Here is a 24,858-nt window from a genome sequence, read left to right on the forward strand (position 1 = left end):
CTGACAGCCCCCTGTGCCCTGGCCCCGGCCTGCACGCTGTCACTCGCCGGCCCCGGTGTCTGAGTTCCCGTCACTGAGTCCCCTTCCTTGATGCAGGAGCCAGCGTCCCGCAAGCGCTCATGATGAAGAGGGATCTGGCTCTGATCGGCCTGGCCTTCCTGTGGCTGCTTCCGGCCGGACGTCCTCAGCAGACGGCCGAAGAGGCCTGCTCCCTGCACATTCTCGTCCCAGGCCTCAAAGGTAACCCCAACCTCGGCCTCCCGAGTGTGGCTGAGGCCCGAGGGCTGGTGCTGCTGCCGGCTCAGGGTCTGAGCAAGGTGTGCCTCAGTTTCCCCATCTGCCAAATTCAGGGTGGACTACATAATGTCTACACTCTTTTTGGCCAAGGGATTCTGTAATTCTGAAGCTAGCCACTTATCTGCACCTCCGCCCACAGGGACCCCGTAAAGGCCGCTAACGTTCGTTCCAGGCACCACACACACTACCTCAGATGACTTTCAGAATGAGATAATCTCGTCTGGTCCATTTTGCAGATAAGGACATTCAAGGCTCAGGGACATTCAGCGACATAGATAATCGATGAGCGTCGGAAATTGGGTCACACAGCTATGAAGCCCCGGCTCTTCCACTGGTTCCTGAGAGCTCTTAATTTCTTCTTTAAAAAACAAACAAACAAACAAACAAACCCCAAAGCTTTTCTCTCGTTGGCTTTCCTATAATTTCGTTCCAGGGGGAGCTTTGCTCTGCAGAGCAGATGTGGCGGGGGTGGGCACCAGCCCCCGGGAAAGTATCGGCCCTCAGACGGGCATCTTCGTTTAGAAAAGTCCCTGGTTTCTCCATAGCACAGGCAAGAGATTCCAAAACCTTGTAATTCCCATGCAGGATCAGCTCCACAATTCGAGGGCCCAGTGCAAGATCACCGTGAGGACCTCTTGTTCAAATGTTATAAAAAAACCTTTGAAACAGGGACAGGGTCATGCCGCACATGGGGCAGGCGAGCTTGGGCCTCCTACTCTAGGAGCAAGAGGCCTGGGTGAAGAGGGGCCGGCCCGAGACTCACTCCCCAAATTCCCTTCTCTCCCTCCCTTCCCACTTGGTCTACGTGGACCCGGCCCCAGAGCCTGGTCTGGGACCAGAGATGGTCCTGTGGTGGGGATGCTGCCAGGTCTCCTTATGGAGACATTGGAGGAAGCAGACTCACATTTAGGGGCTATCGACCCCTGATGAGAATGACCGCCACCCAAGACAGAGCCGGGCGCCTCCAGAGACCAGGCCTTTGTGAGGGCAGATGGGGCCGGTGAGGGTGGGTTCCAGCTGAGGGCGGACGGGGCAGGTGGTCTCGGTGAGCAGGACGGGGGGTGGGCTCCTTGGAGGACAACAACGCCAACGCAGACCCTGCTCCCAAAGCCTTGTCCTCTAGCAGGTGAACAAGACATGTCCCCAGGTTGTGCGGAAGCCATGGGAGGATGTTTTGGGCCTCGGAGCATGCATTCCAGACACCCTGATAAACAGCAACATTGCTCTGTAGTCTCGATGGCCACAGTCTGTCCACACTAGAGGGACAATTCCAGTAGAGTAACTTTTTTTTTTTTAAAGAGTTATTTATTTGAGGGGCGCCTGGGTGGCTCAGTCGTTAAGCGTCTGCCTTCGGCTCAGGTCATGATCCCAGGGTCCTGGGATCGAGCCCCGTGTCGGGCTCCCTGCTCGGTGGGAAGCCTGCTTCTCCTTCTCCCACTCCTCCTGCTTGTGTTCCCTCTCTCACTGTGTCTCTGTCAAATGAATAAATAAAATCTTAAAAAAAAAAAAGGGTTATTTATTTGAGAGAGAGCCAGTGAGCTCGGGGCAGGGGGCAAGGCAGAGGGAGAGGGAGAGAGAGAATTGCAAGCAGACTCCACACTGAGCGCCGAGCTCTATCTCCCAACCCTGAGATTATGACCCCAGCCAAAATCAAGAGTCGGATGCTTAACTGACTGAGCCATCCAGACACCCCGAGAAACTCCTTATCACACTTACTGAAGTCCTTACAATCTGGGCGTCTTGTGTTTATCTCCAGCTTCACTGAAGTATAATCGACAAGAAAAAATTGCATATGTTTAAGGTGACAGCTGAATTCACGGAAACCTTGTGAAGTGACGTCACCTCACATCGTTCCCGTTCTGTGTATAGGGGGTGAGGGCGAGGACTGCGGGGGTCTTGTTCTGGCCCAGGAACAAGGGGCCCCGACTAACACACACCTTCGGGGACTTTGCTCCTCTGAGACATGACTTAGCCGCTGGGACCTGCTTCCTCTCCCGCCGCGGGGTGACCTCTGCTGTAGAAGCAGGTGCTCGAGAGCCAGGAGCGCCCACGGCCGCAAAGACGTCCAAGTACCTGACGTGTGTCTTCCTGGTTGGGTCGCCAATGACCCCAAATGCCATTGAGGCAAAAGCTTTGTGCCATAGATCATCATGTGACTGGCAGGGAGGCAAGCCAGAAGTAAATTCTGGCCACGTATTCTTTGCTTCTTTGAGGGAGGAAGGAGCAGGTTGTCAATGGCGAAGCATGAGATTGATGCTTGAAATGTCAGCCTGTCGTGGTGGAGAAATGACTCGTCGCACAGAACTTTATACGGCTCATCGGCCCCAAATCAATGTCTGATAAAGGAAAGGATGTGGGGAGAGGACACTGGGCTCCCTGGGCAGACAGTATGGAGTGTGCGGGAGTTTTGGGGGAAGAGCTTATAGCAATATGGTCCTGGGGTTCTCACCAGCGGGGACACAGCTCTGAGTGTCCCCTGAGACCAGCAGCCGACAGACCCTTCGGGCCCTGCCCACAACGAGCGGCACTTGAAGACAGCTTTGTTCTTGAGAAGCACACCCAGGCTGGGCTCCAAGCAGGAGGCCAAGGTCACTAGGAAAGAGTGGCACCAGGATGCATCCCGCCACTCCTGTCTCCCGAGTGCGGGTGCGTGGGACTGGATGCAGCTTCTGCGGCAACCCCCACGTGCTGTCTTCTAGGACACGGTGCGCCCCCTCCTCGGGCTGGGGGGCTTTATGCCGCCCAGGTGCTCGGGAGGCTCTCTGCCTCCGGGCTCTGGACGCCCCCACCACAGGGACCACAGGCGAGCTCGGGGCACCTGCCCCCCCCAGTGCTGGCCGAGACAATCGCCCGTGATGCAGAATCTTGGGGAGAACAGTGAGATTTTCTGATGATCTGAGAGAGACAAGACCCATGTGAGGTGGAAGTCTTGTTTTTAATGGAGTGGTACTCCTCCTTCCCCTTAGGAAGCCGACTTGTGGGGCACAAGGTAGCGCTTGGTGCGGCTCAGGGACTTTCCGTCCTCGGAGCCTTGCGGCGCACACACGGCTGGGCAGGCTGGACGCGGCGAGAGGCGCAGTGGAGAGCCGGCGGCGGTCACGAGGGCTGCGTCCTCACTGCTTTGTCTCTACGAGGAGCGTGAAGCTGGGTGCGCAGTGTCGGTCCGCGGACGGTCTGGGCGGCTCGGATGCCCTAGGGCGGGGCGGCCGAGACGTGCAGCCTGCCGCTCCCGGCCGGCCCCGCTCTGTAAGGCGGACGTGGTCCTGCCTCACGTGTGGGCCGGGCTTACGGGGGGCACGTAGGGGAACGCCGGGTGCAGGCGTGCACTTCCTGCAAGTGTGGACAGCGCACCTTTGTGGTCGAGGCCCCCCCCCGGGCGCGCCGGGGGACCGCGAGCTGGTGGGACGTGCGCTCCGCCTTCCCGGGGTTTCCGTCCAGGGGGGCCGGCACGTGGAAACAGGGGCTGTCCCGCAGGCGGTGACATGCGCGCGCCTCGGCGCGGACCACGTCAGCCGGCACCTGCCCCTGTCCCCGACGCGCGGGCGGGCCCTGCTAGCTCCCTGGGCACGGCGTGCGGGGCTTCCCGCGGGCCCCACGCATGAGCTGTGCGCGCCGCCGGCCTCTCCCGGGCGCGCCCGCGCACCAGTCTCTTCCCGCCTCCCGGGCCCTCGCTTGTGCAGGTGCTGTCCCCGCTCTCCGAGCACCGTTTCCCCTGGCTACGGCAGGTCTCAGTTCGAAGTCACTTCGTCAGAGCCCTTTTCTGATCGCTCGATCTCAAGTATGGCTTTTTCGGGTTGAAATTATTGCTGCATTTTATCTTACTTTAATCTTGTATCCTGTGCTGCTGATGAGAATTCTTAGGTCGGCCTGACTCATTCAGGTGCATGTCATCTTTACAAATTCTTCCTCCTCTTGGGTAACTGATAGAATCTTCTCTTTATTCTTGAGGTTCTGCAATGTCACTGGGACACGTCTAAGTTACTTTACCTCGTCTCTCCCGCCTGGCTCCCCGGGGCACATGCACTACGTTCTCCCACACCCTCCCGTAGTGCCGGAGGTCGCAGCTCCTAAACCTGCACGACCGTCTTCGGCTTCCGATGTCTGTTCTCCCTTTTCTGGAATTCCTTTCAGTTGGATACTGGAATTTGTGGGGCTTTCCTTCACTCTCCACTTGATAACTTGAAAACCAAACAAAACTTTCCAGTCCTTTATCTCTTTGTGTCGCACTGTGAAAACGTTGTCCATCCTGACCTTCTGTTTGGTGAACTGGCTTGTACCATTGGCCACCCTGCTTCTCAGCCTTCCTGTAGAGAGACTCGTTGCAAAAATTCCTGTGCAGGATTTCTAGTTGGTTCTTTTCAGTGCTTTTTACTTTTGTTCATAGATGCCTATTCTCTCTTGCCTTTATGAAGATATTCAGCATCTTATTTCGGGGTCAGACGCTGACTGCTCCAAGAGTCCCTTTCCTCTGTTGGTTCTTTTCCGGATGTTGGTGTTCCTCAAATGTCCACAGGTTTTGGTGGCGAGCTCAGTCTGTTAGTTGGTATTTCCTGCTGGTCTATCAATGTGTCTCCAAGTATTGCAATTGTAATAACTTCCTTTTTTAAGAACGGTAAAGTACCCAGAGATTTAAGGGCCACGTATGTGTGCTAGGCGTGTGTGAACCCACCCTCAGCAGGGGCCTGGGTGGAGCCTTCAAGGCTGGGGCACGCAGGGCACAGTGACAGGCCAGCTCTGTCTTCCATTTGTTGGTGGTGCTCACTTCGCTTTTCTCTTTGTTTACTTAAGTTTAAATGGGATGTCCCCTCCTTCAGGCCAGATGATCAGTTTTGGGCATCTCGTTGGGGCCTCTGTAACTTCAGTTAGCCTCTCACCAAGTGTGAGTGCCCAAGGAGAATCACAGAGAACTGGAGTAACTTAGATGTTGGCTGGTGTCGTGTGTACCTGGGGAGGGACACCGACCCCCTGTCGGCACCCATGTGCTCTCCTGGGGGAACGGTACAGCAGTCAGGCAGACGAGCCATATAATATGGAACAAGGGGCCTGGTCACCGGAGAGAAGAGGTAGCCGGTGAGGGAACCAGGAGAAGCAACCTGGAGGGTCAGGTGAGAAGGTGGCTGCCAATACCTGGGCTCCAGATGAAGGCCTACTGAGGACGGTTTTAAAAATGGGACATTGTTTGTCACCACATTCAGCCTTGGTGGTTTTAAGAAGGGACATAACATAATTGGATCTGTGTTTTAGGAAGACGGTTTTGGTGTGGATTAGAGTGGGGGGAGGAGGAGGCCTAGGGAGGGACCTTGATGTCTCCCATCGGGACTCCACCCTCTGCTGCTTGTGGGCTCCTCCATGTTTTGTGCATGACTGTCCTGCATGAGCACTGTGAGCGCAGTCCCCAAAGCTGCACGAAGCCCCGGGGCCGGCTGACTGGGCCAGAACATGGACAGGACAGGGAGTGGGCCGGTCAGACCCCACAGAGCTGGGCAGAGGCTTGCACTTCGCTGATGAGGGAGACAGGAAAGCAGAGATGACGCCGGGCCCGGGGCTTGCAGTCCGGGAGAATCAGTGTGTCAGTCAGAACCAGGAATGTCACAGGAGGGACTCATCTCTGAGGAAAAACCGTCGGGTCGATTTGCAGCAAGCTAAGCTAAGTGTGGGATATCAGGAGATGAACAGCCCATCTCCCTGTTTCAGTTCTGAATGAGATAAGTGACAGATCAAAGACTCACAGGTGTCTGCCAAAACATGACCAGGACTCATGACAAAAGCTGGGGGGCATGCAGCCTGGGCTGAGAGCAGGACACACTTGGCCAGCGAAGCTGAATCAGGTGGATGTGCCCACCTGGTCACAGGCTCCCCAGCCCCGAGTGTGTGCTGCAGGTGGGTGTGGGGGGCTCATGCTGAAGGGACCAGGGGATGCTGATGTGAGCACCTGTTTATTCTTCCCAGGCACATCAGACAGGTACAGAGGGACACCGGGGCCATGGGAGATCCTCCAGACCCCTGCTCTCCTCATGCTGCCGTGAGGGCAGGGGGTCAGCAGGGCAGGCACAGGGGGTCTCGGGGAGTGCTGTATGCCAGAGGGCAAGCTAGCCCAGAGGGATAATTGGAGAGAGGGACACAACATCCCTAGAGGGGAAAGGAGGGCCCGGAAGCAGAGTCCCGACACAGATCTGGGACAGGGAAACCTGAGAGCCCTCGGTGATGGAGGGTGGGAAGATGGGGGAAAGCCGATGGGGGTGGGAGATGGTCTGGATGAGAGATGAAGTCTCCTGGGGGCTGGGGCGGGGGAGAGAGAGGCCAAGGGGCCTGACCGACAGCACACACAGGGTGGGCAGCTGACACTGGAATCCGTGCTCACGAGGAGCTCCTAAATGCAGTGCCTTCTTCCGCAGGGGACGCTGGAGAGAAGGGAGACAAAGGTGCGCCGGGACGGCCTGGGAGAGTCGGCCCCGCAGGAGAGAAAGGTACCTGCCGCCCCTCGGCCTGTCGAGGTCTGCCCAAGAGGGCGCAGCCGCTGCTCCAGCTGCTGCAGGAGCCTCGGGAGTGGCAGGGTGTGGGGACTCCAGAGGACTTTGACACCTGTGTAGTGAGCCAGGGTGCAGAGAGTGCTCCTTGCGCTCCAAGAAACAGAGTGCGTCCTGGGAGCGGCACATAACAGTGTGGTCACGTGCGTGCAAACTCAGTCCCAGCCCAGCCCCTCACCAGCCTCCTCTGCAACGTGGGGGTCATTTGGGAGCATTACACATATAAGTGCAATTGTGAGGGTGTGCAAGAAACTCTGAAGGTGTGTCAAAATTATGGAGAAGTGTAAGCAGTGATGGAGGTGTGCCAAAAGTTATGGAGGTGTGCAAGCAGCGATGGAGGTATGTGAGCAGTTGTGGAGGTGCGTAAACAGATAAGGAGGTGTGTAAGTGGTGATGGCGGTGTGTAAACAGATAAGAAGGCATGTGAGCAGATGAGGCGTGCAAGCAGCGATGGAGATGTGTGAGCAGATAAGGAGGTGTGCGAGCAGTGATGGAGGTGTGCAAAGACCAAGCGGACAGCCTTGGGCGGGGTGCGTAGGGTACACAGGGGTGGAGGCACCTGTGGCTAGCAGATCCTAATTGCTGAATCTGTTTCCTTCTTAGTACAATTGCGTATTTCTCCGAATCCCCTGGGGTTGCGCCAAGTCTTACAGGAAGTAGATTGTACGTGCAAATTAGCTGTGCAGTAAAGGGGGTAGAAGTGCTTTTTCAGCGTTCATGCTCTGTGCTCTGGGACTTACACTGACATCCATCCAGCTGGTCCCCCAACCAGTCCTCCAGCACTGGAGAGCTAGGCGGTTTCCAGTTTCCAGAAAGTTATTATGACAATGCAGATAAAGGCCATTGAGTATATATATTCATATATTTAGTCCATGCGCTGTTTTTTCACTTTTTTGAGATACAGTTTATGGACATTCTCCTTTTGATGTACAAGTGATGACTCTGACAGCTGTACACATCTGGGAAACCCTTGTCACATTCGAGACCAAGAGCATTTCTGTCACATCCCTCCATTAGCCTTAATGATTTTTATTTCTTGTTTTCTCCTTTACTCATAAAAAAATCAGTTAAAAAAATAAATGAACTATTCTCCTAGTTCAAAGTTCAAAGCATATAGAAACAACTCACAGCGAATGAATGCTCTCCTTCTAGGTTCCGGGCTCCCTGGGATCCTTCCCACCAACACTATCGGTTGATTTCTCTTTACAGCGGTATTTTAGGAGTCAGCAAGCACACCAGCAAATGTATACCTGATTCTTCCCTCCTTTTGTACAAACAGTTGCACCATGCACGTATGGTTCTGCATCTCCCTCTTTCACTTAACAATATGCCCTGGATCATTCTATAGGAGCACAGACATGTCTCCCTCATCCTCTGGTGTGGTGATGTGCTGCTCCATGCTTCAGCTGATCTCCTATTCCTGGAGAGGGGTTTGCTGCAGAGAATAGTCTCGTATGTGTCACTTTTAAATGTCTGTGAGTACAGCTTGAAGATAAATTCCTAACAGTGTAACAGAGTGCTGGTGCATTTGACATTTTGGTAGATGTTGCCCTCGGAAAGGATTGAAACAATGTCACAGGCAACACAAGGAATGGGACACCTGCTGCCCTCCCTGGAAGGAAAGCTGCAAATCGGTTAGTAGTAAAATGCCGCCTTCGTAGGTTTGACTTCACTTCTCTTACTATGAATGAAGTAGAGTCATCATCTGGGCATTTAAAAGTCATTTGTATTTCTTTTCTGTCTTTTGGTCCTCCTCCTCCTCCTCCTCCTTCTTTCTTGGTTATCTTTTTCTATCTTTTAAAAAAAAGTTTTGGGTTCTTTTTCTTCTTGAAATGTAAGATACTTTTGTACTTGTATTTTCTGTGCGTATCTCTGAATATTTCCTTAGAATAAGTTGCCAAAGTGGAATTTGGAACTTTAAAATGACTATCTGTACATACATTCTTACGCTGGTCCATATACTTCCCACTCGAAATGAGCAATCTTCCTGTGTTTTGGGGAGCACTCCATCTGTGTGCTCAGCAGATGCAGGAGTGAGTGAGGCAGGAGCTCCTCTCCTGGGGTCCCCACGAGAAACAACAAGGTGGTGGCTATCTCAGCAGAGGCCAGCCCAGCTGGCTGAGAGGAGAGCTGACCCAGGGAGCCGGTGGGGTGGGCTCTGTGGTCTGCTTACTCCCCGTGTCTGTCTTCGCATCTGCAAAGGGTAGGCAGTGAAGGAACCGCTTCACAAAGTTCTCGGGTTGTGATAAGTTAACAGGATCTCAGAACTAAAGTGCTTGTAGTTTTTATTTTATTATTATACTTCTTATGAAAGTGGAAAGTGCTGTAGATAGTCTTATTTTATTACTGAACTAATTATGAAATTTACCCAGTGATAAAAGGGATGTTCCTCTACTTTTTTGTGTGGGCGATTTTATATTTCACAGTCAGGAAGTGGGTAGTTCTCCTACTCTAGACGGTCACAAATTCATTTCACGATCCTATTTCATTGATGTTTTTTCAAAGTAATGACATTTGAGCTCAGCATGCAAGTGGCAGTAAAGTCCTGCCTTCATTAAGTAACTGCCTTGTTTCAAATTTTTCCAACATATGCTTGTGATAGAAAGTTGAATATACCTGAAGTGGTGAGAAAATCATCCGTAATAATATCATCCAGAGGTTGGCACTTACTTTAGTATATTTCCTTTTTTTGTGCCCTTTTTTTGCTTTGTTATAATTGTATTGTTCACATAAATTTGCATCCTACTTCTTAAATTTAATGTCAGATTTCAGTGTCACCATTTTTCATGCTGTGAAATCATTTTAATGGATGCCCAATATCCATGGGTAACTTAAAATCCCACCCTGGGCGGCATGTTCTAGTATGGAGTCCTCTGTGGGGTTAGGGTGGAAGAGAGGAGCCTGGACCTGGCCCTTTACAGCCCCTGCCAGCAGCAGCCGGGTTAACCAGCATGACTCCCTCTGGGCATGCCAGTCCTTGAGTCCGTGAGTGTGGGGTTCATCAGGGGTCTGGCACCGCCGCTGATGAAATGAGCAGCTCTGGTTTGGGGTCTTTGCTAAGTGCAGAATATAGAGAACACATCAACCCACGTGTATGTACTTGGGTCACTGAGTAGTGGAAGCGTTTATGCAGAAATGTCGGAAGTATCCTTCTTGGGGCGATCTTGAAAAGAGGATTGGCCATGACGTGACACATGGGAGAGAATCAAACAGGATGCAGGAACAGACACGACTGATTAAAATATTTACACAGAGAAAGTATGGGAAAGAAATAAACCAAAACATTAGTAGTAGATAGTTCTGGGTTGTAGGATTATAGGAATTTAAATTTTCTGTTTTACGCTTTTCTGCATTTTTGGTATTCCCAGCAAAGAGCATGTGCTGATTTTCGATGTCAGCACGTTTTTGTGACTGGAGGCCCGGGTGTGTAGCCTCTGGCCACTTCCCGCAGACGCCCCACGTGCTGACGCAGTGCTCCGGGTCCAGCCGGCCGTGGAGAGCCGTGGGCGACCTCAGAAGTCCTGCTCCCGGCCCCCCTGCAGGAAAGCTCCCAGGAAGGATGACCTCAGCTCCCGCGGCCTCTGTGCGGTGTGGGGCAGGGAGCTGTGCGGGGCTTCGGAGTCCTCCCGCCCGGAGGCTTTCCAGCTCAGCGCTGGGGTTAGTGGATCGCGGCCACGGCTCAGGTGTGCTGTTCCTGATGTCCAGTCTCCGACATCTGTAGCTTCCAGAAGGCTCTTCGCTCCAGCGGAGTCGTGAGCGTTCCAGAAACTGGGGGGCTGGGCCTTGCCTGATTTTAAGGTGAGGGCAAATGGATCATTGACTTTTCTCATTTTTCAGAAATTATTTTCACTGGAATTATTTTTTCCATGTAAATATTACTGGACCCTTGAGAGATTTTTAGAATTTATTATTTTTTTTTAAAAAGATTTTATTTATTTATCTGAGAGAGAGAGAGAGAGAAGGAGAAGGGGAGGGGGGAGAGGGAGAAGCAGGCTCCCTCCTCAGCAGGGAGCAGGACGTGGGGCTCAATGCCAGGACCCTGAGATCATGACCTGAGCCAAAGGCAGGCGCTTCACCGACTGAGCCACCCAGGGGCCCTAGAATTTATTATTTTTTAAATAGGTATCACATTTTACTGATTATCGCTCCCGCTGTGCTGAGCTTCCTCCTGTGTCATTTGCGCTGGGTTGGATCGCCTGATTGGAACGCTCGGTTCTAAATTGTACAGAGAGACTCTCCCCTCGATTTTTAGTTCCTGATGGGTTTTTCCCTGTGTAGTTTCAGCCAGTATAAGTTTTATTTTGCGATGGTTATTTTTACCAGTGATATTCTTTACGAAATTGTTAGAAGACTAATAGCTCCTGTTTATGATTTTGCTAGTGTATGAAAAAAGTGTGAGGAATTCCTTCAGGTATTTCGGGATTGCTCTGTTTTCGGACTTGCTCACCAGCCTCGGTCTCTCTGGGTTTACACACTCCGGTTTGTCCTGCAGCGGCCCCTTCCTCCACGTGCCACCTCGCTGCTCCCTGCAGTCTCTCTGTGCCATCAAGGACCTTCCGCTCTGCCTGCCCCGCCTGCCGCGGTGATGCTGAGGGCCGCGTCCTCTCGCTGCGGACGGCTCCTGGGTCGCACGCCCGTCTGTGGGGGGAACCCGGGGCGGGGTGGCTGCCACAGCTGGGGGGGGTCCCGAGCCCACATCACCGCACCTGTTCAGGCAGCTGTGGCTGGGCGAGGTGGGGCTGCTGAGCTCCCAAGGGCACGGTAGAGCAGGAACCCTGCTTCCCGCTGGAGGGTAGGACTGCAGGTGCTGCAGACTCACTGGGAAGGGGAGGCCGGTGTTTCGCAGACACCTGCTTGACTTGGCCAGCCAGGGCGCGCGTCCCTCATGGTCTGGGCCACAGGCAGTGGGTTCTCCCGGTCACTTCTGGAGGTGCTCCTGCTTGGACACGCGTCATGGGGGTTGTTGCGGGGCCCAGAGCCTCTCTGCCCCTCTCCCCAACAGCTGCAACAATGATCACATGCAGAGTCTTGTCCTCAACTTCTTCCAACCCACGTTTTCATTTGAGGCTCCATGGCCTTGAGTTGTGTGACTTCTGGCAACACCCCTGAGCCTCCTGTCCTTCTGGCACATTATCTGGGTGATTTCCTCTGGGTGGGCAGAGTCCCTCCCTTGGATGTCTGTAAGCCATTTTCCGTGAATGCCCTGGAACGGGGCTTCCTCCCTTTTGGGAAGTGCTGGAACGGATGGATCCGTGGTCCCAAATCCTGCCTTCTGCCTCAGGCCCTCCTTCATGTCTTGGACAAACTTGCTTCCTTCACTTCCGGGGCCAGTGACGATGCAGCAGGAGCTGCTGATACGGGGCCTGCTGCCCCCCAGTGGAGAGAGCTCCTCCAGCACCAGCTGCTGGAAGTGGGGGACCCTTGGGATTCGGCTAGCTCCTCCCCACTGACCACTGCCCCATGCAGACCGCCTGCGAGAGCTCGCCCAGGGCGCCTTGTGCTGTGGGTCTCATGGGCTCTCCTGGGGTGGGGGCGGTGCTTCCTCCCAGCCCCCCGGCTGCTGGGGGCTTCCAGCGGGCACTTCCCTTGCCTTTTGCCTCCACAGCTAATTGCTCTGCCTCCCCTTCTCCCCATTCTTTTTTGTTTTCTTTCATGCTGTTTAAAAGACAACATATTACATTTCAGCTAAGGTACAAAATTTTGGACAAGAAAAAAATATTATCTGTATGTATAAGACGAGGTTATTTCGATGAAATTCATGCTGTGAGGTCCTGCACATTTGGTGGGGTGAGCTGCGAAGGTGGCCCGAGTCCTCACATCGGTGCCAGGAGAAGACATGGCCACTTACATCAGTGGTTCTCCAACGTGTCCATACCTTGTGAAGCAGTGCAAGTGTAATATCACGGGGGCTCGGGGACACCACGGACCCTCCTGCCCTGCCACCTCCTCTTAGGGCTTTGCAGGGCGCCACGACCATGGGACTCAGAATCTATCAACTGCTTGGACTCACAAACTGTCCCTGGCATTGAGGCCTGAGGGGCAGTTCTCCTGGGTCCCTGCTAGTGACTGGCCCTTTAAGGCAAGACCTGACAGGTGTGCGGGGGGCATGGTGTGCCACAGGGCTGCCATGCCCGTTTCTTTATACACCGGACTCCATGCAACATCATGGGCCTCTGGGGCAGGTGCATTCGCTTCCGTCTCGGGGACTCTGGAGCCTCAGGTGAGATGTGGTACTTGGAAGGCCCTTGATCAATTGAAAAAGACCTTGAAATTCAGTATCTTCGAGGGGCACCTGGGTGGCTCAGTTGGTTAAGCGACTGCCTTCGGCTCAGGTCATGGTCCCAGGGTCCTGGGATCGAGCCCCACATCAGGCTCCCTGCTCCGCGGGAAGCCTGCTTCTCCCTCTCCCACTCCCCCTACTTGTGTTTCTTCTCTCGCTGTCTCTCTCTCTGTCAATTAATAAAATAAAATCTTTAAAACACACAACACACACAAAAGAAATTCAGTATCTTCGAATTTCTTTGAGATCCGTGCTGAGGGTCCCGGGCGTACGCACGCCTGCCCCCGCTCCAGGCGGTAGAGGATGGGTCTGCGCCAAGGCCGTGGCCACGCCGGGCTGGGCTCCCTGCAGCCTGCTGACCACAAGCCTCGGCTCCACCGATGGCTCTCAGACTGCCGTGTGCAGGAACGAGCTGGGCTCTCGTGAAGACGCAGCTTGGGTCCCCAGGGCGGCAGCGATGCGGGCGTCCACCGGAAGGCGCCCGAAGCGCTGTTCCTGCATTGCTGCCCCGGGCCCTGCGCTGCAGGGGGGCGGTGAGCCGTCCGGAGCATCCCACGCCCTCGCCCGGTGGCTCCACCAAATGCGGCTGCATCAAGGGGGGCCGGCTGCTGGGGGGGGGGGGGGGGGAGAGGGGGCTGGCTCTTTGGCTGATGTGCTGTGTGTGCCGGGGGGTCTCGGGTCAGCCCATGAAGCAGCCCCCTGCCGGGGAACTTGAACAAGAGAAAGTGCGTGCGAGCTGATGGATGCCTTTTCTGAAATGACAGAGACAGGCCGAAGGGTCTGCAGAAACCTCCTGCTGTCCTTTGTCCTTTACTGAGGTAAGAATACTTCCCACATTTCTAGCCTGCGCATCTCTGGGGCGACCTCACAGAGCTGGCTTCGCTGACAGCCTGCTACATGTGTCACCTCAGGCTTCAAGACTCCCCGTCCCCAGACGTGCTGCTGAGACAAGATCAGGGAGGCCCCTGGGCCACTCGTCTTAGAAGCTGGGGACTCTCCTGGCACGCGGAGGTGGAGGGCGACCCTACGTCAGTGACAGGCTTTCTGGGCTCTGCAATGTGCACATTACCCTTCGTTAAAAATCGCTGGGGAAGCTGAATTCTGAGTGCTCTTTTTGCCCCGTCTCCCCTTCAAAGGACTGTGTGAGATCTTCATTAAAATTAATAAGAATTACCTGCCTACTGTGAGCTGCTCCCGTTCTTTCGTTCCTCGTGTGTGTCTAGAGAACAGATGTGCTCTCGCACACTTCTCGTTAGTGGGATGGGAGGAGGGGAGCATTACATCAGCTCCCAGCTCCCTCGGGAGCCTCTGCAAGAAGCTCTTCAAACTGAAGGGGACAGGACCTAAGTGTGTCTGGTGCATTTCCAATCATCTCCCACAACCAAGGGAGGGAGATTTGTTTGCTTCTTGCAAAAAGCTTCTTGTCATTCGGAGGGGCAAGAAGACCTTCCTGGAAGCAGGAAGAAGGCGGTAGGGCTCTTGTTCTGATCCGTGCTCCTCTGAGAGCCTCTGGGTTTATAACCCCAGTACTTTTCTGCCCAAGGGCTACCTCACAAGAAATGTCTGCCAGTAAAAACAAGTCAGCTACCCAAACCACCTGGGACTGCTGTAGAGAACATGCTGACAGTCTCAGGGGATTTTAATGCTTCTCACCTTTTCTTCTCCAACACACCCAAGAGATAGAACGTTCCTACCGGGAGCGATGGCCACTCCAGTGGTAGGTCAGTGTGTAGGGGTTATGTATGGCAGGGCGAGCGTGCGGGGGGCTGGGTGGGGGGGCCTGGTGTGCCCTGGTGGTCTGGGCTCAAACCCAGCCGATGCTTACCAGCTTTACAACCTTGGGTGGCGTGAGGATAAAGGGTACGTTTGTACACACACACGTGTGTATGGGGTGTGTGTGTGCTTGTATGTAGTTGTGTGTGTGTGCACGAGTGTTTGAACAGGTGCAGGGACGTTTGCACGTGTGTATGCATGTGTGGGTGTGTGCACGCAAGAGTGTAGAATGTTATACATGTGCATGTGCGTGTGTGTCTGTAAACCCTGCCCAGCACCAGCGAATGGCAGCTCTTCTCGGCCTGCTCAGTCGGAGCGGGTGTACCGTGGGGTGGGGGCGTGCACGCGGCGGGGTGGGGTCTCTGACCGCCCCTCAGGCCCGGCCCTTCCCCTCACGGGCCCTCCTGGCGTGTGGTATGACCAGGTCTTGTCGTGTCTCAGGGGCCTGCAGGGCCCAGAGGAAGAGGCCATTGTTAGAGGGAGAGGGACAGTCTGGGGGCAGGTAAGGTGGGGCCGACTGGAAGGTGTCCCAGGTCCCCACTGGCCAAGTGTCCTCAGCCTCCGCGACATGGCCCCGGGTGTGTGTGGGGGGGTTGTCTTCCCACAAGCCTGCGGCGTGCGCTCAGCCCAGCTCCTGAAGATGCAGCCTTCCTGCTGGGACTGGTCTATGCAGAACGTCCCTGGTGCCAGGAGCATGGCCACTGCTCCCCGGCGGTGGTGCGGGTTTGGAGCCCCGGACGCGGAACAGAGGCCTCGGCCTGGGTGAAACTCACATTACCAGGTGCTCGGCGACCCAGGGGCTGACCACCACTCCGATGCCTCTTGACAGACAAGGACACTGAGGCTCAGAGCGGGCGGTAACGTGTCCAAGGTTGCATGGGCAGAGGACTGGGACCAGGGTCTCGTCTGCCTGACTGCAGGAGTCCGTGCTCTGGGTCACGGAACAACAGTCTTACCTCACGTGCTGTGTGACTCGACGTGGGCCACTTGGCCTCTCTGAACTCCTTTCCCTCGTGGGGCCAAGAAAGTGTCCTAGTCTGCTAGGGCTGCCGTAACAAATCCCACAGACGGAGCTGCTTAAACACTGATGTTTATTCTCTTGGGGTTCTGGAGGCTGCCGAGGCCGGGGTGCCGACGTGGCGGGCTTCTGGTCGGGGCTCAGTGACTGCCTCCGTCACCCTGCTCCATGAGGCCTCCGGTTTCCCTCAGCGCCCCAGGCCGCGTCGCACGCTTCTCCAAGGGCGGGAGCTGACCCCGGGCCCTGCTGGGGACAGGGGCACTTGGTGTTAACATTTGGCTGTGCGATGCAGAGATGGGCCGAAAGCTACCTGCTCTCACGTCATCCTCAGGTTATAACTTATTCACGACAGCAGGATGTGTGCTGGACTCTTCGGGCATCCCTCCGCTGACGAAATGGCCCGGTAATTAATCGTTCTGTGGGGGCGGGGAAGGCATTTTACCAGCTACGCTTCTGAGGGCTGGTGTCTCGGTCCAGCGCTCTCCTCCGGCTGTGTGCTCGGGCCGCAGGAGCTGTCTGGGCGGCAGAAGAGGGGGCAGGGCTCGTTTTGAGTTTCTCTCTGCTGGGGCCTCAGGGAGAAGAGCTCCCCCCCCACCTTTCTAGGTGGGGTCTTCCTGGCGGACAGCAGACCCTTCGTTCACGTGATGGGTCCACACTCACAGCCAGTGTGTGCGCTAATGTGGCGCCCAGACTCCTCTGGAGTGTTCGGGCTTTGGAGTGGGAAGGCACATTGCTTTATTCTCCGGGCTCTGGCAACCCTGCCCATCTCGTGGGAATTCAGGGGGGCGTTCCGTGTGTTGGAAATAATCCTCCCAGCTGGTCAGTGCAGGTGCGAGTCCCTGGGTGTCTCTGGGCCTCTGTCTTCCCATCTGAAGAGAGGGTTCGCTTGGACGGTCTGCACCACGGCCTCCTGCTTGGGGCGCTGTCTTTGTCAGAGCGCCGTATGGAGCTTGTGTTTACTCACTTGGTCTGAGCTTCCCCGTGAGGACGGGGTACAGAATGTCCCAGCCGACCGCTGCTGACCGCTGAGTGAAAACAACAGAAGGACCTCAAGTTTTAGGGAGACATGAAAATTAGAAAGGCATAAACACTGAGGTCCTCCTGACATTTATCCTGCGGTTCTGCCCAGCTTCTCCAGCACTCGTGACCCATTCCAGACCCCAGGAAGGGGGCACCCTCCAGAGTTAGGGAACAGAGGGCTTAGCCGTTTGGAAGAAGGCTGAAGGAGGGAGGAGGCCCCGGAGTGGGGATGCAGGCCTTGGTCCAGCACTGAGAGCGGGGCACGCATCCCGGGGAACATTGATTTTCTGCAGAGTGCTCTCTGCAAGCAGCTGAGCAGAAACACCTGGAGTCAGCTCTGGGACTCTGACCTCATCAGTGGGCGCGAGCGTCGGGACAAGGGAGGGGACTCGGTCGGCCAGGCTGCCACGGCAGAGCACCACGCACTGGACCGCTGCAACGGCAGACGTCTATTTCTCACGGTGTCGGGGCTGCAAGTCCGAGATCCGGGTGCTGGCCTGGCCGGGCTCTGCCGAGGAGCTTGCCCTGGACTGCAGACGGCTGTCTGCTCTCGTGCTGGAGACAGCGAGCTCTGGGGTCTCTCCCTACTGCAGGGGCACCAGTCCCATGCTGGGGCCCCCTCGTGCCTCATCGCACCCTGCTCACCTGCCAAGCCCGCCTGTAGCCCCCATCACCGGGGGTCAGGGCTTCAGCACTGGGGGGGGACACACTTCAGTCCCTGCGGCCGGTGACGGTGGGCAGGCCATGCAGGGCCACTCAGCCTGGGTGGGGGGTCAGTCCTCGGAGGAGCAGACAGCATGGGCTTTGCCCAGAGGATGAGGCAGCCGGGGCGGGCAAGCTGGAGGGAAAATTCCAGAGAGAACAGTGCTTGAATGTCAGGAGGGGTGCGTCGTGGGCCCGGGGTAAACAGCTCTGTGTCTCTCCGGCACGCCGAACCAGAGCCACTGGGTGCACGGGGCAGAGCCACGTTCTAATCCCTGGGTCTGTCTCAAGACGGCTGTGTGGAAGGGTCCCAGAGACGTTCCAGACGGCGGCTTAGAGACAGCGGATGGGCTGGGTGGCGGCCGACCCCACTGGCCGCGGGCACCGAGCACCTGCTCCTCCTTCAGCGTGAAGTACAGCCCTTCATCACCCTCAGAGTGGCCGGTAGCGTGTCCTCTGCTACGGGGAGTTTTTGGCATGTTTCCCTACAGGCCAACACTTAGCGGTGACGGCGGCGCCGTCTGGGGCAGGGCTACCGGCAGTGAGTGTGTGACGGGCTGCGCGCTGGGCTCGGGGGTTGATTGAAGCGGTTCTTGTTGGCTGTCCTGCTGGCTCACCAGGAGGGTTAAGGAGGCTGAGCCTGTTCCGGGACCTGCTGGCAGGAAGGACGGGCAGGAGCCTTGAGCAGGTTCGCAGTGACTCAGGGTCCTCTGGCCGCGGAGGGGGGCAGGGCTGGGTCCTGCTGGCGAGGATGGAGACGGGGGGCGCAGATACCCAGTTCGCAGCGCTGCCCCCATGGACCCCTGGACCCACGCCGGTGCGGTCGGGGCTTTGCAGGGGCTGCCTCCCACTCGGGGCGCCACCTCCACACCCCGCCATTCCTTGCTCACTGCCGCTGACTCTGCCCCTCTGGGACCCCCCCCCCCCGGGTCCCCGTGACCATGTAGCCAGAGGTCTGTGCCTGTCCTCATCCCGAGGCTTCTCTGCAGTGTTCAGCCACTGACCCCGCTCCGGCCAGGGCCTCCCGCTTGTCCCTGTCCCACCTGTCTCACAGCACAGCTCCGACACCGCGGGCGCCCCCTCCTCCAACGCCCCACGGGGTCCCCGGGGCCTGCCCCTCCTGCGGGGCGACATCATCGTTACCACTCACCTGCTGGTCTGGGGCCTCTTGCAGACCCAGCCCTGCGGGACACGGGAACAGCCACTTCCCGCTCCTGTCCCCTGCCCCGCGTGCCCAGGCTCTCCCCGCCACCTCCCGTTCCCAGCCCGACTCCCCTCCAGTGCACTTGCCTCCAGCTCTTGTCTGTTCCCTGGCCGGGTGTCCTTGCCCCCTTCCAGCCCCTCTGCGTGTCACCGATGTGCGTCAAGCATGAATCCTGTCTTGTCACTCTCTTCTAACTCCCCCCCGGAGGTTTGTGTGCCCCCCTGGATGCCCCCCTCCACCCCCCACTGGCCAGGGCTTCCTCACAGCGCCTCTCCTCTTACAACACACCTGTCACAGGGTCTGGTCGCTCCCCATCCCCCACGCCGGTCTAAGTCCTGCCGCCCTATGTCCCCGGCACACGGCCAGCTCGCCGCTGTCACGGCTGGGCCAGCCTGGCCTCGGCCTCCCCGGGGTCCCCACTACCGTGGCACTGGAAAAGGGGCGCTGGGCCTCAGATCAGCAGGTCACAGCTCTGTCCTGGCCCTGCCATACGCCGGCACGTGACCTGGACAAGCGGCTCAGGCCCTCGGGGCCTTGTCTGTGCAGGGAACCACTTCTGTAGCCCAGTGCGAGAGTGGACGTGAGGGTGCTTTGTGAGTCAGTTTGTGGGACTGTGTTGCGCCCGTCAGCCCGAGCTCGACCCGAAGCCTGACTTCTGTCCTCTGACCTCTATCCTTAACTTAGGGAATGTCGCAAAGCTGACAGTTCCCGGCTGGGAGGTCCTCCGGTTCAAGGCGTGAGTCGGTGTCAGAGCAGGACAAAGCCTTATCCATATGCAACGCGCTGTCCTTCCTGTCATCTCTCTCCTGCAGAGTTGCTCGGCTGAATTTCATTTAGTTTCAGATTATTAAATTAAGTCTGATTACATGTTTCTTTTACCAAGCGTTCTCTGTGTATTAGTCTGACGCTTGCTGGCTCGGTCTGCAGTCTGCGGCGAGCACAGGAGGGATGCCAGGCGTGTGAGTGCACTCTGGGGGAGAACAGCCCCTCCGCCGGTGGGATCTGGGCCGTGGCCGGGTGCGGACCGCCGTTCTGGGTCCTAGTGCATTGGTCAGCGGGGACGGTCCTGTGGGTCACGCGTGAGCAGTCACCGGGCCGGCCTGTGGCGATGGGCAGCATGGAGGTGAGGGGGCAGCCTGGGGTGGCGATGCTCCGAGTCGCGCCAGAGGGACCAACAGGTGGTGTGTCACCAGGCCCTGCTGGAGGACTAGTCTCCCTAGGAAGCGTGTGACGAAGCATTCCCTGGACCCTCCTCTCCCTCCTCCTCCCTCCGCTCCCCTCAGCTTCCCAGAGAGGAGCGACGCTCTGCCACCGCGCCCACCTCCCCCGGCGGGCATCCCAGCTCCAGAGAGCAGCCCGCGTGCCCACTGACTTGCTCTGGGGCGGGGATGGAGGACAGCCCCTCTCTACCGATGTAACTGCAGAGCAGGAGGGGCCGGGCTGAGGGCGGGGTAGGGGACGCACCCTTGGTCTCCTCCGTTCCCAGGGCATGTGGCTTTTGGGGGAGGTGTGTCCTCCGCTGGGAAATCTGTCAACAAGGGACCTTGCAGAGCCTTCTGGGGTCACTCACAGTAAGCTGAGCGTTACACCCTTCCCGTCTGCTCCGGTGCGTGTGCGAGCGTGTGCGAGCGTGTGATGTTAAACAGGAAGCATACTGAATCACCTGTGCACCAACCAACTTTGATCTTGTTGTTTTTTCAGGAGACATGGGTGACAAAGGACAGAAGGGCAGTGTGGGTCGCCATGGAAAAATTGGTCCCATTGGTTCTAAAGGTATTTGCGACGTACTTCTTTTTTATTTATTTATTTATTTATTTATTTATTTATTAAAGATTTTATTTATTTGAGAGAGAGAGAATGAGAGAGAGCACATGAGAGGGGAGAGGGTCAGAGGGAGAAGCAGACTCCCTGCCGAGCAGGGAGCCCGACGCGGGACTCGATCCCGGGACTCCGGGATCATGACCTGAGCCGAAGGCAGTCGCTTAACCAACTGAGCCACCCAGGCGCCCGTGACGTACTTCTTGCCCCATTCCCTCCCAGGCTCCCGGCGCGGGAGCTCGAGAATGCTTGCAGGCCGGCCAGTCCTGCCTGGTAGTTGTGCCTATTTCCGTGCGCTTGACACATGGTAAAAGCGGTCCAGGCTCTGCATTTGGGATCAGTCAGAGTTACCTGCTGGCTGTGTGCCCACCAGGGTGGGGCGAGCGCTCCCCGTCCTGAAGGATTCACAGGGCACCCCGGCAGAGAATTGGGGGCTGGTTACTTAGGCAAGACCTTTCACTGACACTTCCATAACCAGCTTAATGAAACACTGAGCCCCATTTGAGTAACGGGAGAACCGTTCTCCAGAAACACTGTCTGTCCCCCTCCAGCTTCGGTGACTTTTTGAAACTGTGGGTGGCTCTCCATAAGAACGGGACCCAGGAAGGTAACAGCCCAGGTGAGAGCAGCCCTCTAGTGGCAAGACGCCTGCCCTTGTCTGGGTCCGTCTCGCGAGCTCATCTGACGTGCAACCCTGCAGGGGTGGGCGGGCCAGGAGACTGAAGCCCAGCAGATGAGGATGGATGGCTCCGAGCCACCCAGCCAGCAAACGCTCTTGGAGCCCCTGGTGTGTCCTGCCCCTGTGCTGAGACCCTGGGCCCTGAGCTTTCAATGAGCGATCCCGTGGAGGTCTCCCCCTCCACCCCTTGGTGCTAATGAGGAGGCCAAGGCTGGGGAGGGCCGGTGGTTGGCAACACTGCCGAGCCTGTGTGGCAGGGAGGGGGCTCGGGGTGGTGGTCTGCCCAAGGCTGGCGCTGGAGTTCTTCTGCCTCAGTAACCTGCCGGCAGGTTTGAGCCATGAGTGGGTTCGGGTGGTTTGTTCTGACGGGTGGCCACGCACCTCCCCCTGGCCGCAGCTTGTCCCTGGCAGGAAGGAGTCTTCGGCAGGAGTGTGACGGACACTGGCCAGCCCAGCGTCTCTCCTGGCAAACCTGTGGGAAGCACCTGCTGGGATGGCCCTCGCTTGAGAGCACGTACATACGCATGGTATGAAGAGGGGCAGCTGTGCTCCACAAAGCCTTTGAGAAAGTGTGGGAAAATAGTCATAACACGAAGCTTGCCATTTTAACTATTTTCAAGTGTACAAGTTAGTGGCATTGAGTACATTTGCAGCGTTGAGCAGCCAACTCATTTCCAAACCATTTTCATTCCCCTGAGAGGAACTCTGTCCTGGTCCCTCCCTCAGCCACGGTCACCCCTCGTCTAATTCCCGTCTCCACGAAGCGGCGTATTCTAGGTCATTCACGGATGTCTGACTTATTTCACTTAGCGGCATGTGTTCCAGGCTCATCTCCTTCCTTCTTAAGGCTGAATCGTGGCTCCACCGCATTTTATTGATTCACGCGTCTGTCGGGAGAGATTTGGGCTGTTGCCCCTTTTAGCTGTTGTGGAGAGTGCAATGCATGTTGGCCTCCGGGTGGGGACGTGTGGGCCTCTCATGTGCTCCGGGTGAGTGCCAGTGGATCATCAAGCGCCAGCGTGCCAGCAAGCCCCTCATTTGGCTTACTTTGCCTGACCTGCTTCCGGGGACCTGGTCAGGCTGACCTTCCAGTCAGTTCCAAGCCCCGAGGCCGATGAGGGAGTCACAGGGATGGTGTGGACGGGACCGGCAGGCTCTCTCCCTCCCCGCGTGGATGGCAGGCAGTGGAATCCAGAGGGAGGAGCGCTACTCCTTCCCCGTCCCACGCCGGCTGGGATGCTCAGGTTGACTCGGGGGGAGAAAGATCGCACTGCAGGAATATTCATGTGCCTTTAATAGATTTGTTGTCTAAATTTAGAGCAGCCAGAAAGCATTGTTGGCACGACTGTGTCCACCGCCTTTGGTTTACCAGCTGGGAGGCCAGTGCGGCAGGGCGGCTGCATGGCGTGTCCTGTCCACGGGGGGCCGCGTCTCAGGCCAGGCGGGAGCCCAGGTGTTGCGTTGGGGGGAGGCTGCCCCCAGGTCCACCCCGGTGCCAGCATCCCCGTTTCCCGGCCGTCAGGAGGGCAAGAACTGGAGTCAGATTTAGCTGTTACTGACCCAGGGGTTAAGGGTTCATGACAGAATATCTACAGACTGTTCTATGACACATCCAGGATTTTTCAGACCCGACTTAAAGAAGGGTCGTCGGGTCATCTCTCAGATCTCGTGATAGGAGTCTATTCCACATCACATGGATAGAGCCTGAAAAATTAATTACCTGTAGAACACAAGTCCCTGTATTCACAGCCAAGAGGGGGTCTGCAGGAAACTCTACGACATTACACAGGGAAGAAATAACATTGTGAACCTTGGCAATTTCAACCTCTTGTGACGTGTCCCATCTCTGCTTGACCTTGCTTTGACCATCTTGCTCTCCCTTTCCAGGTGAAAAAGGAGATTCTGGTGACATAGGACCCCCTGGCCCTAATGGAGAACCAGGTATGGCATAGAGGGTGCAAGGGCTTTTAAAACATGTGATAAAAATTGCACTTTCCCCTCGTTTTACTGAGAGATAATTGACATACATTACTGGAAAGGTTTAAGGTGTACAGCACAATGGTTTGATTTACAGATACCGTGAAATGATCACCACCATAGGTTCAGCTAACACCCGTCTTCTCCTATAGACACAACAAAAAAAAAAAGAAAGAAGAGAAAAGGAAAAAAATTATCCTTGCAATGAGAACTCCAAGGACTTGCTCTCTTACCAGCTTCTCTGTGTGTCCTGCAGAGGGTTAGCTGTGGTCCTCACGTTGTGCATCACATCCCTGGTGGGCATTTACCTCTGCACCTGCTGACCCCCTTCATCCCACTCCCTTCCCCCGCTACACATGGAAGTGAGATCGTGTGGAGTTTGCCCTTCTCTGCCTGCCTCGCTTCACCTAGCAATAATGCCTTCAGGGTCCATCCATGTTCACACAAATGACAGGGTTTCCTGGGGCTCCTCGTGGCTCAGTGCATTAAGCGTCTGCCTTCGGCTCAGGTCATGATCTCAGGGTCCTGGGATTGAGCCCCGCGTCGGGCTCTTTGATCAGTGGGGAGCCTGCTTCTCCCTCTGCCTGCCGCTCCCCCTGCTTGTGCTCTCTCTCTCTCTCTCATTCTCTTGTGCTCTCACTCTCAAATGAATAAATAAAATCTTAAAACAAATGACAGGGTTTCCTAATTGTTCACAGCTGAATAGCACTCCATTGTGTACACGTCACAACTCCTCAATCCATTCCTCTGTGGATGGACACGTAGGTTGTCGGCTGGTTTTTGTTCCTCTCTGTAACAGTCTTGAAGTGCTTGCATTTCTTACGAAGCTTTTAACACAGAAGAGCCAAGCGGGAAGCATCACACTCTGTGATTTCAAGTTATACCATAAATCGACAGGACTTGAACCAGTGCACATTGGCATAAAGACTGTCCCACGGACCATGGGGGCAGAACCAAGAGCCCGGAAATAAACCCAGGCACATACGGTCAACTAACATTTAATTAGGGAGCCAAGAACCCTCAATGGAGAAAAGACAACCTCTTCAATAAATGGCCCTGGGAAAAGAGGACAGTCACACGGAAAAGAATGAAACTGGACCCCCATCTTACACTGCTCACACAAATTAACTAGAAATGGACTAAAGACTTAAATGTAGGACCTGAGACCCACGAAACTCCTATAAGAAAACAGGAATAGGGCGCCTGGGTGGCTCAGTTGGTTAAGCAACTGCCTTCGGCTCAGGTCATGATTCTGGAGTCCCGGGATCGAGTCCCACATCGGGCTCCCTGCTCAGCGGGGGGTCTGCTTCTCCCTCTGACCCTCTCCCCTCTCGTGCTCTCTGTCTCCCATTCTCTCTCTCAGATAAATAAATAAAATCTTTAAAAAAAAAAAAAAAGAAAGAAAACAGGAATGAAGCTCCCTGATGTGGGTCTTGGTCATGCGTTTTTGGATATGACACCTAAAGCACAAGCAATAAAAAGAAAAGTAAGCAGGTGGGACCACATCAAACTAAAAGAGCTTCTGCACAGCAGAGGAAACCACCAACAGAGTGAAAAAATACT

The 24,858-nt window shown here is 55.8% G+C and overlaps 1 protein-coding gene across 4 annotated transcripts in view; it reads left to right on the forward strand.

The window, feature by feature from the left end:
* COLEC11 (collectin subfamily member 11) overlaps positions 1 to 24,858 on the forward strand; it is a 33,007-nt gene that overhangs the window by 4,492 nt on the left and 3,657 nt on the right. Inside the window, exons 2-5 of one of the 4 annotated variants that reach the window (XM_021697586.2) lie at positions 97 to 240; positions 6,693 to 6,764; positions 20,523 to 20,594; positions 23,206 to 23,259. In XM_021697586.2, the coding sequence (XP_021553261.1) occupies positions 120 to 240; positions 6,693 to 6,764; positions 20,523 to 20,594; positions 23,206 to 23,259 (319 nt within the window). In that variant the 5' untranslated portion in view covers positions 97 to 119. Of the gene's footprint in view, positions 1 to 96; positions 241 to 6,692; positions 6,765 to 20,522; positions 20,595 to 23,205; positions 23,260 to 24,858 lie in introns of those variants that run through there. The other 3 variants (XM_021697588.2, XM_021697587.2, XM_021697589.2) reach the window with 3 other exon arrangements.

This window comes from Neomonachus schauinslandi, chromosome 10 (assembly GCF_002201575.2).
Source record: "Neomonachus schauinslandi chromosome 10, ASM220157v2, whole genome shotgun sequence".
NCBI lineage: Eukaryota > Metazoa > Chordata > Mammalia > Carnivora > Phocidae > Neomonachus > Neomonachus schauinslandi.